General features: G+C 37.7%; 1 protein-coding gene across 1 annotated transcript; it reads right to left on the bottom strand.

The window, feature by feature from the left end:
• Positions 1-1,781: 1,781 nt before the first annotated feature.
• Positions 1,782-15,350, bottom strand: LOC117291547 (T-complex protein 1 subunit beta-like). The gene is made up of 14 exons (XM_033773338.1): positions 15,238-15,350; positions 12,843-12,971; positions 11,549-11,660; positions 10,638-10,714; positions 9,922-10,034; positions 9,051-9,177; positions 8,168-8,344; positions 7,211-7,338; positions 6,720-6,904; positions 5,853-6,020; positions 4,768-4,871; positions 4,245-4,344; positions 3,720-3,861; positions 1,782-3,328 (listed from the first exon to the last, which is right to left on the bottom strand). Exons 1-14 carry the CDS (start codon positions 15,238-15,240, stop codon positions 3,301-3,303), a joined length of 1,593 nt encoding a protein of 530 aa, XP_033629229.1. The 5' UTR covers positions 15,241-15,350; the 3' UTR covers positions 1,782-3,300.
• Between the last annotated feature and the right edge of the window lie 696 nt (positions 15,351-16,046).

The following is a 16,046-nucleotide window of genomic DNA, read 5'->3' as shown; positions in this document are numbered from 1 at the left end:
AGAAATCCTCGGGAGAACCCTGATGTAACAAAAGTCCAATAGTAATAATCCTTGACCCAGACTACAGCTATGAGGTCACTGCAACCAAGTACACACGTGATTTCTACAAAGAACTCTTGGTAGCACTGGTAGCCAGTCTATTCATGGGTTTTGGTATCTTGTTTCTGCTGCTGTGGGTGGGGATCTATGTCTGACCCTAGATGTCTGCGTGTCTATGTCACTGTCCGTCATAAATGGTAAGAACAGTCTAGTAATACTTTAGTTATATTTCTTTCAAAGTTTTTCTTACGATTTTGCCTGAATTTGATAATTAGATAGCCACAACGTCTGGGCTGGGCTAATCAATTGTAATCTATCAGGTCAAGAATAAGCGAAGAACCGAAATAGCTGAACTATCTTTCAAAGATGAAGGGTAGGGTGGAGGTTCAGATTAAACGATGTTGAAAATACTGGGAAATATAAAATACAAGTTGTTTTTCAATCAAAGTTCACACATTAATCTTTACACTTCCAGTTTATACATGTATGCCATTTTGTTTATAGTGGGTCCAAAAACTATCAATTAACTGGACTACAGGTGTGTCATTCAAATTCGAGTTGCGTCTAAAATGTAGTTTTGTTCTTACTTTTCCCCCCAGATTAAAACAACTTTTGGCCCAACTTCTACCTGCATTTCCCATCTTCCTGTACCTGATGTGTTTATGGTGATAACACCTTGACCACATGGCAAGCAGACCAGGATTAAGCTCCGAGTAATTGACTGTACAATGTGCGCTACCCTTAGATCTGTTAAGACTACTTGCCGTTTTGAAATTTAAGTTTTACAGCCCTGGCTCTGTGCCATTTATGCAAAGATGAACAAGTCTCAAACCTTAGCGAGTGTGCTTTGTGAGAGAGGCATCTTGTTTTTTTCTCTGATCAAATTAATATAATGTAACCGAGGCTAAACGTGCGAGTAGTCTGGTGCTTAACATAGTATGTGATTTTTATTTTACCCTTATACATGTGTGCAGGGTAAAATCAAGTTCATATGTCTGGTACCCGTTTGGTATGATGAGAAACAGTAGGCCTGATTGGGAGTGCACACTGGTAACAATACATTGCAAAGATTTATGACTGCCTCGAAAAGGGACTGTCAAGACTTGAGCAATATTTACTATTTTGATCCCAAGCTTGTTATTTACTTGTATACTACCAGTTAAGATAATGCCAAAAAGAAGTTAGCTCAAAAGTAAAGAATGAAACTATTATAATTGATAGATGTATTTTGCCCTCAAATTAATATTCTGGCGTTGCTCAAACCAAAATAAATCATTGTGAAAACATTTAATATTTTGTGTAGATTTTTATGGGTTTACAGTATAAACTTTACCCTCTGGCTCCTTGGGATGCCAATGATTTTGGTTTGGGACAATTGTTTTTTCCTCTCGCTTTTGTTTTTTTTTCAGTTGGGGGGAATATTTTGATGTAATAAGTCATCAATGTATGTGCAACTATCAGGAAAGATTCATTCACAACACAACTGAATAATAAAGATTTCTAGACAATTTGAAAAAAGAGATGCATCTTGTGTCAAAATTGAGTTATTTGTTAACAAGGATTTTTATGTCTGTCAGCAAAACTTTAAAGTACATAAAGTACAGAAGTCAATAAAGCATTCTTAATTAAACGGTTTGAAAGTGTGGTTGAACCCATGCAATGCCACATCGCAACGATTTGACCGCCCCTTCAAAGTACAGAAGAATTCAAATAAAGAATTCAAATAAAGCACTAATACACTGTAGTTTCAGCACAATTTTTTTATTTTCACTTATTAAGTCACTTTACAGGACATAACATTCACTATATTTTCACACAGTAGCGGCCATATCACTCAATGGATTTCAAAGATTACTGTGGTAGATATCTTCCTACCACCCTATTCTTCAAAGACAAAATTGTATGTCATCAATATCCATACTTGAACAATTTTTATTTTGTTTTCACAGATTGCCAATGCATACCTTTTGTTCGCTTTTGTTAAAGGAAATAAATTGTGCAGAAATGGCCGAAACTATCAAAATGCAAACCTAATTATAAAACAAACGTTAAAGAAATACAATTGCATTAAACAAACAATGCACTTATTCCACAAACAGTTATTCCCTCTCACCTTTTAATAGCCGAGGCCAGAGTATTCTTAGTGTCTCTATTCAAATGACAATATGGCAAACTTTAGAGGAGTTGAACTGCAAGGGTGCCTTTGGCAGTCAGCCACATTGATCCTATAACCATACAGCACAGGCAGAGACCGAAAGTGTTCGACTTTTTCAGAAGAAAAAAACGTTGCATAGGAGAGAACCAACTCACTCCCATGGCCCTACAGCTGGGAATCGAACCAGGGCCACAGTGTCAAGAGGAAAAGCCCTCTATGCATAAACCACTCATTAAACACAGTGTCTACATTTTTAAAACACAACACAATTCCTGTTTCAGATGATATTTCCAGAAATTGTTGCTAAAAAACAAACCAAGTCCAAAAAACCCAACAGTATTTATAGCCATGTCTCGGCATATGATTATACAGATACATGTATTAATGGTATCCTTATGGGTACAAACCCCTTGCATTAGCCACCACTCCCGAGGTCAAACATTACAAACTTGCGCGTGCTGCGCACAAATCTCAGTCAATGATAGGCGCTGTTCGGGTCCGGGTATGTGTGACATCACACGCAAGGAGTGTATAAGTAAAGCTCAAAGAGTTCCTATCCAAACTACTGGTGTCTGAGAGGGATTTTGTACCCTGGTGTGTGCGAGTCCCCCATAGGGTCAATTAACATAAGCTGAGAGAAGCGAGCCAAAGAGGGCTCCATCAGACGACGTTTCTATACAATTCGCAATATGGAGGGTCACAATCTCTTACTGCAGTACTGAGTTTTAAAATACGAATGTAAGTGTGACCTTTTTGTGCAATCCATTACAATGATTATCTTTGACGGATTAACTGAAATGTAGACAAACACACAATCGCCTGGCCCTAGTTATACGATTAATACTGATCCGCTAGCTGAACGATGCTGAATGATGCCCTATTTACTTCGACAATGTAAATAACATTGAACGAACATAGATTTCAGGCCCGAGTAACAAAATTAATACTGAAGCCCTAAGATTGTCCATGCATCCTCAGAATGGTGCTGGGAAGATGCCTAATAAATTACGGCATAAAGAACATCGAACAGAGATGGAGAGAGACATATGCAGAGAGGGGAGGGGTACACGCTAGCTTGAAGTGATGATGCTAAGATGAATTTAACCTCAATGATGACCAGGGTCATTTCTTTGCCTAAAAAAAAAAGTAAAGAAAACAAAAACCCAATGAAGTCAGTGATGATCAGGGCATGTTCAGATCATCTATGATCACAACAATAGTCCCTCTTAAACTAAAAAAATACCTCAAAAAAAAAAAAAAAAAACAGTTCCAAATTAAAATTTCATTTTTGTATACAATAGCACATGATATTTTAGGCTGATGATACTTGTACAATATTTAATGCAAATCAAATTATGAAGTTTTGTGCATCTGAACGAAATTCAATTAAAGAGACTTTATTCAAAACAATTGTTTTTAAACCAACATCAAATTTCAGTCAGTATAACAACCCTATAAAGGAAGTAACTGCCTTTTTAAAAAGGAATCATTTGTAAACCAAGACCATCATTAATGGCCTATTTACCTTGGTGCAGCTTTGATGATGTCATCCACGCGTAGAATCATCTCGGCAGCCTCAGACGCACTCTGGAGAACTTGTTTCTTCAACTGGTAAGATTCAATGATACCTAGCTCGATCATGTCACCAACTGTGCCCTCGTTCATGTCTACAAGAACAAAATTACAAGGATAAATGTCATTAACTTTTAAAAGGCCTCTAAATTTTATCATACAAACATTCTATATCTGTATCTGTATCATATAATTAACAAAGCAACCCGGGGGAATAAACAACAAAATATTTTATTATTGCAGAATATATTCATGAGGTGAATGTTGGTCTACTCCATGTCACAAGCCAAACATGCATTGAACTATTTTTCTGGGGAACGTCGCTGCATAATAATATTTTATTGACTCTACTAATTTTGACATAAAACTAGTTTTACAGATAATTATACAGAAGACGCACAGCAATCAGTTTGACAGACACTATTTCATTGACGAAAAAAGATGATCGGCATCAGAATTATTGGACAAAGCTACTCACTGAGTCCCATGGTGCTCTTTCCTTGGGTGTGGTAAGCTCTTAGTTGTGAAACGAGCTGAGCGCTGTCATAACCTGCATTATCTGCAATGATGGTCGGCAACTGTGGAAAAATAGACAAAACAAAAAATCAGTCATAATAATGAGAGATGACATTCATAGCATTGATGTTAACAACCCAATTAATTATAGTTATCAGCATTCAAGTGGCTAGTTAAAACACCAGAGGACCAGTTAAAGTTCTTTACAAGTGGTCCCGCTTACAAGCCGGTCACTGAAAAACCTAAGGATAAACTGTGTTTTTTCCCCCCGAGGTATGTAAAACTGCAAAGTCACATGTGGGAATAAATGAGAGTCACAAGCAAAAATAAAAATCCCATCCAAAGATCTCCTCAAGTCCAAACTCAAAATGACCAAGCTTAACCCTAATAGCATCCCATATTGGTCCTGGAATATTTATAAAAGGTTGGATGAAGGTTGAATCTTATCGATATTATAAAAAAAAGTTAAAAAATGGGGTTCAAACCTTGGCAAGGGCCCTGGCAAAGGCCTCAATGGCCACTGCCTCTTTCCCAGGTGTCTGTACTGCTAGTTGATTAACGGCATTAGCCATCAGCATTTCTGAACAACCTGTTTATTGTGGGGAGGAGGAAAGAACCAGACATGGATCAAATTATAGAATTCAGTTCAGTTCAAACAAATTTAGTTTGTTTTTATTAAATAAAAATAATATAGAAAATCTACTTTCAAGAGTTAAAATATGTAACAATTTTCTTCACACCAAACTGCAAATAACATTAAGAAGAGAAAAACACAATATAAAGACAAATGCAAATCAATTCACAAAACATAATGAATAATGGCAAGTATTGAAAAGTTACTAAAAAATTACCAAAATAGTAACAGGTGGTAAACTTAATTTACTTGCATTTACAAAGCGCTTTAACACTATTTCAAAGCGCTGTACAATCAAATACGCTGTACACAAAATACAGAATATAAACATGAGCAGAAATAGCTAATTGATTTAAAAACCACAACGGTTAAAAAAACGAAGCAAATGGAGTAAAAATGCATTAAAACACATTTATATACAATAAAGCACAAAAATATGCGCCACATGGACCCAGAGGAAATACACATATCTCTGCAATGCAATATAGAAAACAAATAAACAACAAAATCAACAATATAGAGATGTCTTGAAAACGCAAGACAAAATAAAACCTCTAAAAACATTGTTACTATCAGTGCTTCTGTACTTGACACAGATGATTTTAAAATTGCTTGTTGGAATGTACATGTATTTAGACCATATTACAAGGCATGATAATTAGTTCCTTGGAAAAAATAGGAACAAATGGGAACATTATCAAGTACAAGGTCTGATCTACATGTACACATGGTGTACATAGGCTCCAATCGACTTTTCAAGCCTTATTAATAAAAATATTCTGATTTTTACCCAAGGGCAAAATAATGGCCAAATAAGACTAAAGAAGGGCAATAACACACACCCGATAATAGCATTGATTATGAAGAAAAAGCACACACTCAGTTGGAAGAAAGGCATGAAGATTATCAAAGCATCAATAAGATAATGATTCTTACCTCCTCCCAGCACAGTCTTATACGTCTTAGTTGTCTGGGAGAGAACACACAGAGCATCATGAAGAGATCGCTCCATCTCATCTAAGATCTGCTGCGTTGCTCCACGTAGGACAATGGTACAGGCCTCACCAAGAGCTACACCGCCAAATCGGATCAACTTGTCCTCACCTGGTCATGGTCAAGTCAAGATTAGATTAGATTATATTTCTTTATTATGTCCACATTAAAAATACAAATAATTGTAATCCATTTGGGAACTGAAACATAAAAATCACACTACAACTCTTACAAACACAACCACAGTAGGCCTAATAACAATAAAAATTAAATACAATAACACAGTAATCACAGTAACATGTACAATTAATTACCATTGCGAAGTTAGAAGTTACAAATTTGCAAATGGTCCAAACATTACAAACTATCACAAAATTTGCAATTCGAAAAAGCACCAAACAAAATGCCACAAATTAAGAATTATTCAAGTTGTTTGGGGAATGAAGCAATAATAGTTAAATATGTTGTTTCAGGACACTAAACATCAAGACCAAGACTCGAATCCACACTCTGATCACAAAAAAATGCAAAAACTTGAGTCCGGTGATCTTTAACACTCGACCACAACCCGCTACAGTTGCTTTTGACATTGCTTTTAGGATCCCATCTTTCATTGCAAGAAAGATAATACAATATCAGAAATGAATTTAATGATTGACTTTGAACAACTTTCTCATTTATTTACGTGATCAGATAAAAAAAATTCAAGATTTGTCATCTTCGAGATAATGAAAACAAATAATGTGGTAGAACTGAGTTGACTAAGAGTAATTAGTCTGAAAAATAGCAAAGACTTTGTTCACAACTTACCGATCATGATTTCTTCGATGAGGTCGCAGTGTCCAACCTTAACCATCTCAGGGTGTTCAAAGGTTGAAACAATTTCACCGCCAAGTACGAGAGCTAGACGTTCAATGCCATCAAAGTCTGCATGTTCGATGGCCATCACGCCACTATCGGCAAACAACTGCTCTGGGTAGTTGTAGATAAGTTGCCTGTGGTAAAAAACAACATACTTTCAACAACTTGTTTTTCAGGTAGAATTTGAATGATTGCATGGTGGAAGTATAATCAGAGGTTTCCTGTAACACTATGTGAACATCTTGTTTGAGTAGTGGGGGGTGCTGAAAAACACAGGTGGTGGTTGGCAACTTACCGCTTCAATCAGTATGCTCTGTATGTCTTTACTTCCCCCGAGAACAATCACAGCATTCTGATTGAAACAATAAGTTGTCAACCAACTTTTTTTGGAAGCAAAATTCCAGTTTGCTTGGCAGGGAGGGGGGGGGGGTCATATTCACCTGTTGATGAAGACATTGATGTCGTGCTTCAGGATTTTTCCCACTTTTTGTTTCATCTTCTCCTTCTCGGCTAGTTCAATTTCAGCAACTTTGCCCATGCCATCAACACGAACTCTGGAACCAAACACCTGAAAACAAAACAAGGAATGATGTTTACTTTCAATCTTTGGCCATGCCATCCACACAAAACTCTGGAACCAAACACAGGATAACAAAACAAGGAATGACAGTTCAATTTCAGCAACTTTGCCCATGCCATCCACGCGAACTCTGGAACCAAAAAGAATATTAATGTTGGTTTCCCCCTTACACCGATGTGAGTTAGCAATGTATACATGGTATACTCAGTACTTGAGTATTATATACAGTGCTAACATACATCGTAAGGGTAAAACCAAACTTAATACATTTTGTGTACTTTAACCAAAACTTTTAAAATCTAAAAAATCAAAATTCACATAGTGATTGGGATTTGACATCACACTTTGCTAAGTAATTATTATTAAAGAAACACGTTGTCTTGGATCGGACGAGGAGGTCTTTGAAAAGCGTTTGTAACCGTTTGTTATAAAATGCATATGGGTAGAAAGATGTTTTAAAAGTAGAATACAATGATCCACACACACTTGCCTCGAAATTGCATGGTTTTCCTTTTACTTTGCGAACTAACACGGTCGGCCATTTATGGGAGTCAAAAATCTGACTCCCATAAAATGGCCGACCGACGTGTTTGTGGATGAGGTAAAAGGAAAACCACGCAATTTCGAGTGATACTTGTGTGGATCATTATACTCTACTTTTAAAATATCTTTCTAATCATATGCATTTTATAACAAATGGTTACAAACGCTTTTCAAAGACCAACTCGACCGATCCAAGGCAACGTGTTCCTTAAATAAGCTCAGTTTTAGCTCTTTGTGAAATCGTTCCGAGCAAGAAACCACGTGTAGTATTTACCTTGATTTTATCTGTGTCCATGGCCGTGTTTGCGACCATGACACGTGCGTTTTCAATCCTCTTCGGTTGGTTAACGCCAATCTTCTTGTCCAACAGGAATCCAGGTTCAAGATACGAGTCGCTCATGTTGCCTCCAAGCTTCTTAATGATCTGGATGGCCTGTAGGTCAGTTTTGCCCTGCACAAATAAACGAGACACAAAAACTATCAAAACATATTCTTGGAATCAACAATTTGCTGATGTATCTTTGAATGTCTCAGTTGGTGAAATTTGAAACTTTGCATGGAGGAGAAAAAAGTCTAGAAAACACCATAGTTATTTCTCTAATACTTTAATGCAGGGTCACATCTTGATGTTTCAAGCAGTACGCTTTCTCCTAGAAAAGGATCATTATGCAGCATTCTCCCTTACGCTGGCCAAATGCCAGTCTAAAAACACAGTCAGAATATTCTCCAAGTGGTCCGGCTGGCTAGTTCAGTGTTAAAACGCATCCCCAGTTAATTTGAAATATTGGCTAGTGAAAAAGCTTGCAGACTATTGAAATGACAAGTGAACTGGTCCTGCTGGCTTGTCACTGAAAAGGTCAAGAGAAAACCCTGCTTTGTATGATGATCAAAGTGTAGAGATGTCACTTTTTCCCCAGTATCACCACAGCTCTTCAGACATTTGTTTATATGGTATTACCACAAACCATAGTTTTTAGACAAATAAATGTAGATACGCCTTAACTACCTGGGAACAAGACCATATCCTGTACTACCACCAGGAAACTGAAAAGGCTCATTAACCTTTAAGAAGGTTTACCCCAAACGAAAGTTGGAAACTACCTTACTTTCCCAGAGGAAGCCCTTTTTAATCCAAGAGATAATCTTTCAACTCTCACCTTTAATCTTAGCACAGCGTCGACACAAAGATCAGCAAACATCTCTCTACCCTGTTGCACAATCTTGGAGCTGAGTGTTGTCATAGCGATGTTGAACAGATCCTTGCGGAACTTCTCCTTATCAGCACTGTTAATCAAAATAAATATGTCAAAGATTAAGAGATTTGACTTATATGAAGCATAAGTGGAACATTAATAGAGTGGCACTTGCTCTAGAATTGCAAAGGTCGTGATTTTGAATCCCACCCAAGTAATATGCCTGTGATTTTTTTTCACAGAACTCGGGTAAGTACTGAGTATACAGTGCTAACACACATCGGTGTTTGGGTAAAGGCAAAAATGAATATTAATAGAGTGATCATGACCTCTATTCGCCAACTGAGCTATCTAGCCCTATAATGGCGGTGTCCCTATTTTGTTGATATCTTTGTTCGGGGGGTGCCAGTCAGAAGCCATACAACCGTTAACTGCCGTGTAGCCAGGGATCACACCCAAATTACATAGAAACCTGGGGCCAGATAGCTCAGTTGGTAGAGCGCCGGCACGTTAATCCAGAGGTCGTTGGTTCGAATCCCACTCTAGTCAATTCTTTGTTCAACCCCAAAAATCATTTCAAAATTTACCCAGTCAGTTTTCCTTGTGGTTTATATTGAGATTGTACAGGAGTAAGGTAAGGAACATTCCGACTAGCAAAAGGGCTGTCATTCATTCCTCCTGGAAAACATTTGGGGCTAACATTAAAGAAAAGGAAGGTCTCATTGATTTCCACTATCTGCTTCAATTAAAGGCCGATGGAATTCGGACAGGGTTTTCAAAGTTTGTTTCGTTAAACTTTTGCAGAGTTTAAAATGCCCCAGCCTAGCCTCAGTACCTGTTGTCCATTGCAGCTTGGGTCAAGGCCTGGTCAGCGACTTCTACAGCCTTTCTCCAGCCAGCTATGATGGTCTGTGGGTGCAGCTTCTGTGCAACAAGTTGCTCTGCTTCCTGATTTCATGAAGATAAATAAGATGAAAGCAACATGTGAAAACATCATTCTATAATTGCCTGTTTAAATTGTATTTTTCAGATACCCCTTTGCATTGGAATGTTGTAATTTGGCAGTTACTTTTTTATCTTTGTATTTTTGTGCTTTGAGGCCACTATGGTAATTTGGCGATTTATAAATATTTGATATTTTTTAAATTTAAAATATACATGAATTGGAGATGAAGAGAAGACTTCAAACAATCTCACTTTAAAGATGGAAGAAAGCTCATAATGAAAAAAAACTTGTTTACACACAAGTTTGAAGTTGTCTGAAAATCAGATCTTGCTTTAAATAGCCCAGATGTACACAGGTACACACCGAGGTACAAAGTTTTTGCACAGGATACTTCTACGAGAGATACACTATTTTTTTCAATATTGAGATACATCATTTTGATCTGACGATGTGAACATATCTGTTATCATAAACAGAGGCCATTTTTGCACCAGGCAGCAGCAACATTGAAAAAGCCATGGAAATAAAGTTGAATTAAATTGGAGGAATCATTGCACCATGAAATTGCAGATGATTGATGTCAGGAATAGTCCACGATGACTTACCCTCAGCAGCTCACAGGCAAGTACAGTCACAGATGTCGTTCCATCTCCGACTTCATCATCTTGAACCTTGCTTATGTCTGTGTTAAGCAGGAAAGCAATAATATGTGTGAGCCTTTGTAAACCAGTCTTTCAACAATCATTACACCAATAATCATTGCATCGCATTTTACATAATTGAAATAATAAATTTTAAAACTGGTAAATTCAAAATGCAAGACAAGGGATACACATTTATTACATAGTTGCTACCAAATAATAATTACTATATTTTTATATTTTTTTTATGCAAGTCGCCAGACACACAAGGCCTGAAGGCCACTCAAGGTGTGGGCTACAATTATTTTTTTCCAGAGGCCGTTGCCACCTACTCCTAGGGCTGAAACAGGGTTACCCTTTTTACAGTCCATACGGATGTAGGCTTGGGTATCATCAGTCCAAAGCCTGGCCGGTAGAGCAGAAAGCATTACCTCCCGAATTTTACATAGCAAGTGTCACGACCGGGATTTGAACCCACACTCTGCTGATCAAACACCAGAGATTGAATCCGGTGCTCTCAACCGCTCGGCCATGACACGCCACTATTTGCTCAGAAAGAGTTAGGCTAGACTTACAAGACTCAATATTAAAATTGGACTGGAGGACCTAGGCCTGTGATTTTATCACTGGGCCAGTAAACTCTAGACAGGGCCATCCTGGCGGTCTGATGTTTTTGACTTGAATATAAAGGCTACCTCATTTTTTAATATCTTTGCGAAAAATATTGACCATGATTGTGATATCTTTCAATTATCTTGCTTGTTCAACTCATTTTCACTCTGGTCTTGTAAAATAACTTGTGGTAAAGTAAACATTTTGAGCTACAAGCCATGTAGTAATGTGGATTTTCTCCCCAAATTCAAGCAATGACTTACCAACAAGGATCTTGCCTGCTGGGTTATCAATACCAATTGATCTCAAAATGGTGGCTCCGTCATTTGTCACTGTCAGAGGGTTCATAGGATTGGTCGACTGAAGGATCTTGTCCTAAACAATGATAAAATGAACAGAGTTTATGTTAAGTCACACTCTATAAAGCAAAAAAATACAAGATCTCAAGCCATTGTCAATTATTAAATAACCCAATTTTGTGGCCTCCCATATCCTCCTCTCTTAGGTTTGTTCGGACTTGATATTAAAGATTGGAATGCCCAACTAGTGCTGGGCGAATAGTGAAATTTTGGTATTCGGTTACCGCATGCCAACTATCCAAAATTAACCGGATATTCAAATAGTTTTTTTTCGCCGCTAGAGGGCGCGTATGTTCGTTTGTGAATGGTGAATGAGATCTTATGGGCGGAATGATTTTAGTTTTAGACAGTGTCATTCGGTTCATTCATAAAAATAACCGGATCTAATTTAAAGATGGCGATTTGCTTTTTCTTTTGATGGTGATTGACTCTTCCTGAAAAAAACTTTCGTAATCGTTGAACAAATTACGTCAGAAATGTCATTGCTTCAACTCATCACGGAGGTGAGCATAGTTAAATACTTAATTTATGCTGTCTTAATAGAAGTTTCATAAGGATTCAGACAAAACATTCCTATCAGTTGTCGCCCGAAGTCCGCGGATATTCGGATATTAAAGAATATCCGGTTACTTGGTTGTAATTACAGGACTATCCGGTTTATAAATAGGTATTCGCGGCCATTGCGGATATCCGGTTAAGAAAAAAAAAGGCATTCGCGGTTACGGATAGGAAAACCTATTCGCCATTAACCGGATATTTGAATAATTCGCCCAGGCCTATGCCTGACCAAGTGATGCACAAATTGTTGTTTGAGGGCATACTCCTAATGCTCTTCAACAGCACATTCCACAGGAATTTTGGGTACTGCAGACGATTTCTGCAGAGGATTCACGAAACCCTAGGAGTAACTCGTCCTAACTTAGGATGGGTGTGGTTACGGAACTTAACTCGTCCCAAGTCCTTAGGTTGATCCTAAGTCAGGAAGTGTTTGTTGAAATCGATGTCAGGGCTAACAGGAAGTAAAAACAACAAACATCAATGGCCTTGGCTCCCTTGAACACAAGTCCTTCAGAATCTTTCACTTAGATAGAAAAATGTTATGTGATTGATAGCGGATAACTCCCTGGTATGCTAAGCCGAAAAAAAAGTATTACTGCTTAACAGTTTTACAAAGGCCAGATAGTATGTTATATCTCACCATTCCCTTTGGCCCCAATGTACTCTTGATGAGATCACCGATGGCTATGGCCCCAACAAACGATGACAGACGAGCCGTCTCGCCTTTCTCCTCTTCAGCATTTTGCTTCAGAATCTGAACTGGTGAAAACTAAACAAACAACAAATATTAAATATCAAGAAATAAACCACAATGGGAAAACCTCCAACATAGGGCTAGTAATAAGTAGGGCACCAGCATATTAATCCGGAGGTTGCAGGTTCAAGTCTCGATTTTCTTTATTTCTCCGATGTGGACTAGAAATATCATCAATTTGGAGCATATTATCTACAATTAAATGCTGATGATGCATCTTTGACATATTGGGAATTCAGTAGGCAATTTGTTTTGCTATTTTTGGGGTCTGTTTGTCACTTTATGTTTTTTGTGGCTGGGTGTTCAGACAATTATAGCAAATTGATGATGGCATTGTGAGACTGAGAGTGAGAACTTGTCTGGGGCACAAATTGTACAAAACCAAAGATGACACAATTACAGTGCCCCAGCATGCCTAGATACAGGATCCAACAAGAAATATAATTTGATGTCTCTCATGTGTTGGCATAGTTCTACATAACACATTCTGAAGAAATTAACAATATTTGAATTGACATTGAAATTTGACAGTCATCACACACATGGCCAGTGACCAAGCCCCAGTTTCATGGTTCTGTTTACCGCCAAATTCTGCTCTTACACTAGTTGCGATAACGTAACCCTCCTGCCGACGGCGGAGCCGGAGGGTTACGAAGCAGACGCAATCTGTGCAGGGCGAAATGGTCAAACACGTACAATTTCGACAGCTAGTCAACAGATTTGCTCAATTTTTACCCCTTTCGAAAATCATGACATAAATTCTATGAACACGACCTTAATCCTCAATATCTAATGAATAACATTCAAAACACCATTGAGAAAGTATTTTGAAATAAAGTACAAAAACTTACCAGATCCCGGAGCGAAACAGTCACAAATTTCCCAGGTTCTTTTTTGAACCTGTCGCTTCGCCATTTTGTGACTTCCCGATGTTCATTGCTGTTGGACTAAACCATTCTGTAAAAGGGGTATTATAAGGCAGCGCGGCAGTGCGTGTGCGCTGTCAATTTACTATGCCCGCTGTTCACTCACTTCAAGCACGGCCGCACTGCAGCACCCCTTGTAACACCCCTTTTACAGAATGGTTTAGTCAAACTCGGCTGCGGCTCGGTCGGCAGGTCGTCAATTCAATTGGCTGGTACCTGCGGTTGGGTTCAGCGCTTGGGGTCAGCGCATGGTAACCAGCAACAGGTTCAAAAATATAACCTGGGAAATTTGTGACTGTTTCGCTCCCGGAATCTGGTAAGTTTTTGTCCTTTTTTTCAAAATATTTTCTCAATTGTGTTTTTGAATGTTATTCATTAGACATTGAGGATTAACTTCGTGTTCATAGAATTTGTGTCATGATTTTTGAAAGTGGTAAAAAATGAGCAAATCTGTGGTCTAAAATATTTCGCCCTGCATCGATTGGGAGTGACTCTTAACCCTCCGGCTACGCCGTCGGCAGGAGGGTTACGTTATCGCAACTACTCTTTAGTCTTACACATGTTACAATAGCCAATCTAAGCTCACCGTGCAAGTGTCAAAATTTTGCGCTACCTGTCAGCCTGTGTAAGCGAAGAATGCCTTGTTTAAGTGGAGTACGCACACAACAACAACAATTAACTGCTGAAAAACCTGTGAAAACTCTTGAGAAACCCAAAATTCTTGTTGTGTGAGCAGAGCCATAAAATTGGGCAAAGGCGACTGTATTGATTGGTTAGAAACAATAAGTATTAGGCCTAGCCTAGTACTACAATTAAACCGTTTACGGTTTTATTTATTTTTTAGTAGAAAAAAAAAATTATTGCAAAAATCCACAAAATTTAATATTTTTGACAACTTTTTTCCAAAACAAAAATCAAAAATATATTATTGGATTCCCTTTAGAGTTTAAACTCATATTTCTTTGGGATAACTTTCCGTATGGCGCCACCACTTTTTTACTCATTTTTACAAAAAGGGATATATCAATCAGGTAAATTAGATACTATATTATTTTATTTCGAATGAAAAAGTGGTGGCGCCATACGGAAACTTTTCCTTTCTTTGAATTCATAATAATATAATGCAGAAATCGAAATTACTACTGTATTAAAACAAACTTCCATTTCATTCAAACCACGAAGTACGAACAACCTTTCTCCAGTGTCCGGTTACCGGGCAACACTCGACTGCTCAAGCACAATTCACATTATCTCGAATTTATGAGGAAGAATTCCCCTTTTACTGAAGGTCCATTGCTAGTTTTTATTAACATACTCAATCGAGGAATATCAGGATATCATAACAAACTACTTACCATTTTTGCACAATTTGTGGTTAAAAAATTGAGTAGAAATGCACGCCCTAATCACTTAATATTTGGACGTTTCTGGAAGCTTTCTTCTCTACTCTAATTCTGCACAGTGTGTGCACATGTGCATCCAATGCGCATGCGATATGCGGCGAGTCATCGGGGCACTACTATCGATTCTTATTTTCCCTCGATTATCATTATTCAGTATCGGACTAGCAGAATTTGACAGTTTAATTTCTATATTTGATATAATTCTCAAAATTAAAACTTAAGAACAGTGTCAGTTAAACTTGTGGTTTTCTTTTTCAATCACGGCAAATCGATCTATTCAACCAATTTTGGGAGCCATGAGAAACAAAAGTGGAAAATTATCAACTCTTCGGTATTCGTTAAAAAGAAAGTCGATAACTGTTTTTTTAAAAGGAGAAAACAAAAACACAAGCGGGCGCCCTTTCATACGATCGATATTTTTTGTTTAACACTGTTACGTCACAAGAGGGCGTACTTAAGCGCGCGCCGCATAAAGTTTTGCCAATGTTTGTAAACAAAACAGCATGTTGTTGTTGGCATGAGGTTGTGTAGTGTGTGGATCATTTATTGTCATGTTATCAAACAACGTACATTGTGTCTTTGTGTAGTTCAAAACCAAGGTAAGTGTTTTGTAAAGTTGTATGATCAAGAAAAGAAAAATTACCAGAATATGTATCTATAGATTTTTTCTGGACAGTTGTTAATATTATTTTTTCTTTTACGATGTCAGATTTTGTGTTTTTTTCTTTTATATCAGATTATACAGATAGGGTTATAGTTAC

This window comes from Asterias rubens, chromosome 6, assembly GCF_902459465.1.
Source record: "Asterias rubens chromosome 6, eAstRub1.3, whole genome shotgun sequence".
Taxonomy (NCBI): domain Eukaryota; kingdom Metazoa; phylum Echinodermata; class Asteroidea; order Forcipulatida; family Asteriidae; genus Asterias; species Asterias rubens.
This window is presented reverse-complemented; position numbering and strand designations above follow the sequence as displayed.

Coding starts and splice junctions, on each gene's coding strand:
- LOC117291547 (XM_033773338.1), bottom strand. Junction 8,345..9,050: donor ACGCTGTGCTAAGATTAAAG/GTGAGAGTTGAA, acceptor TTATTTGTGCAG/GGCAAAACTGACCTACAGGC. Junction 3,862..4,244: donor AAAGAGCACCATGGGACTCA/GTGAGTAGCTTT, acceptor TTGTTCTTGTAG/ACATGAACGAGGGCACAGTT.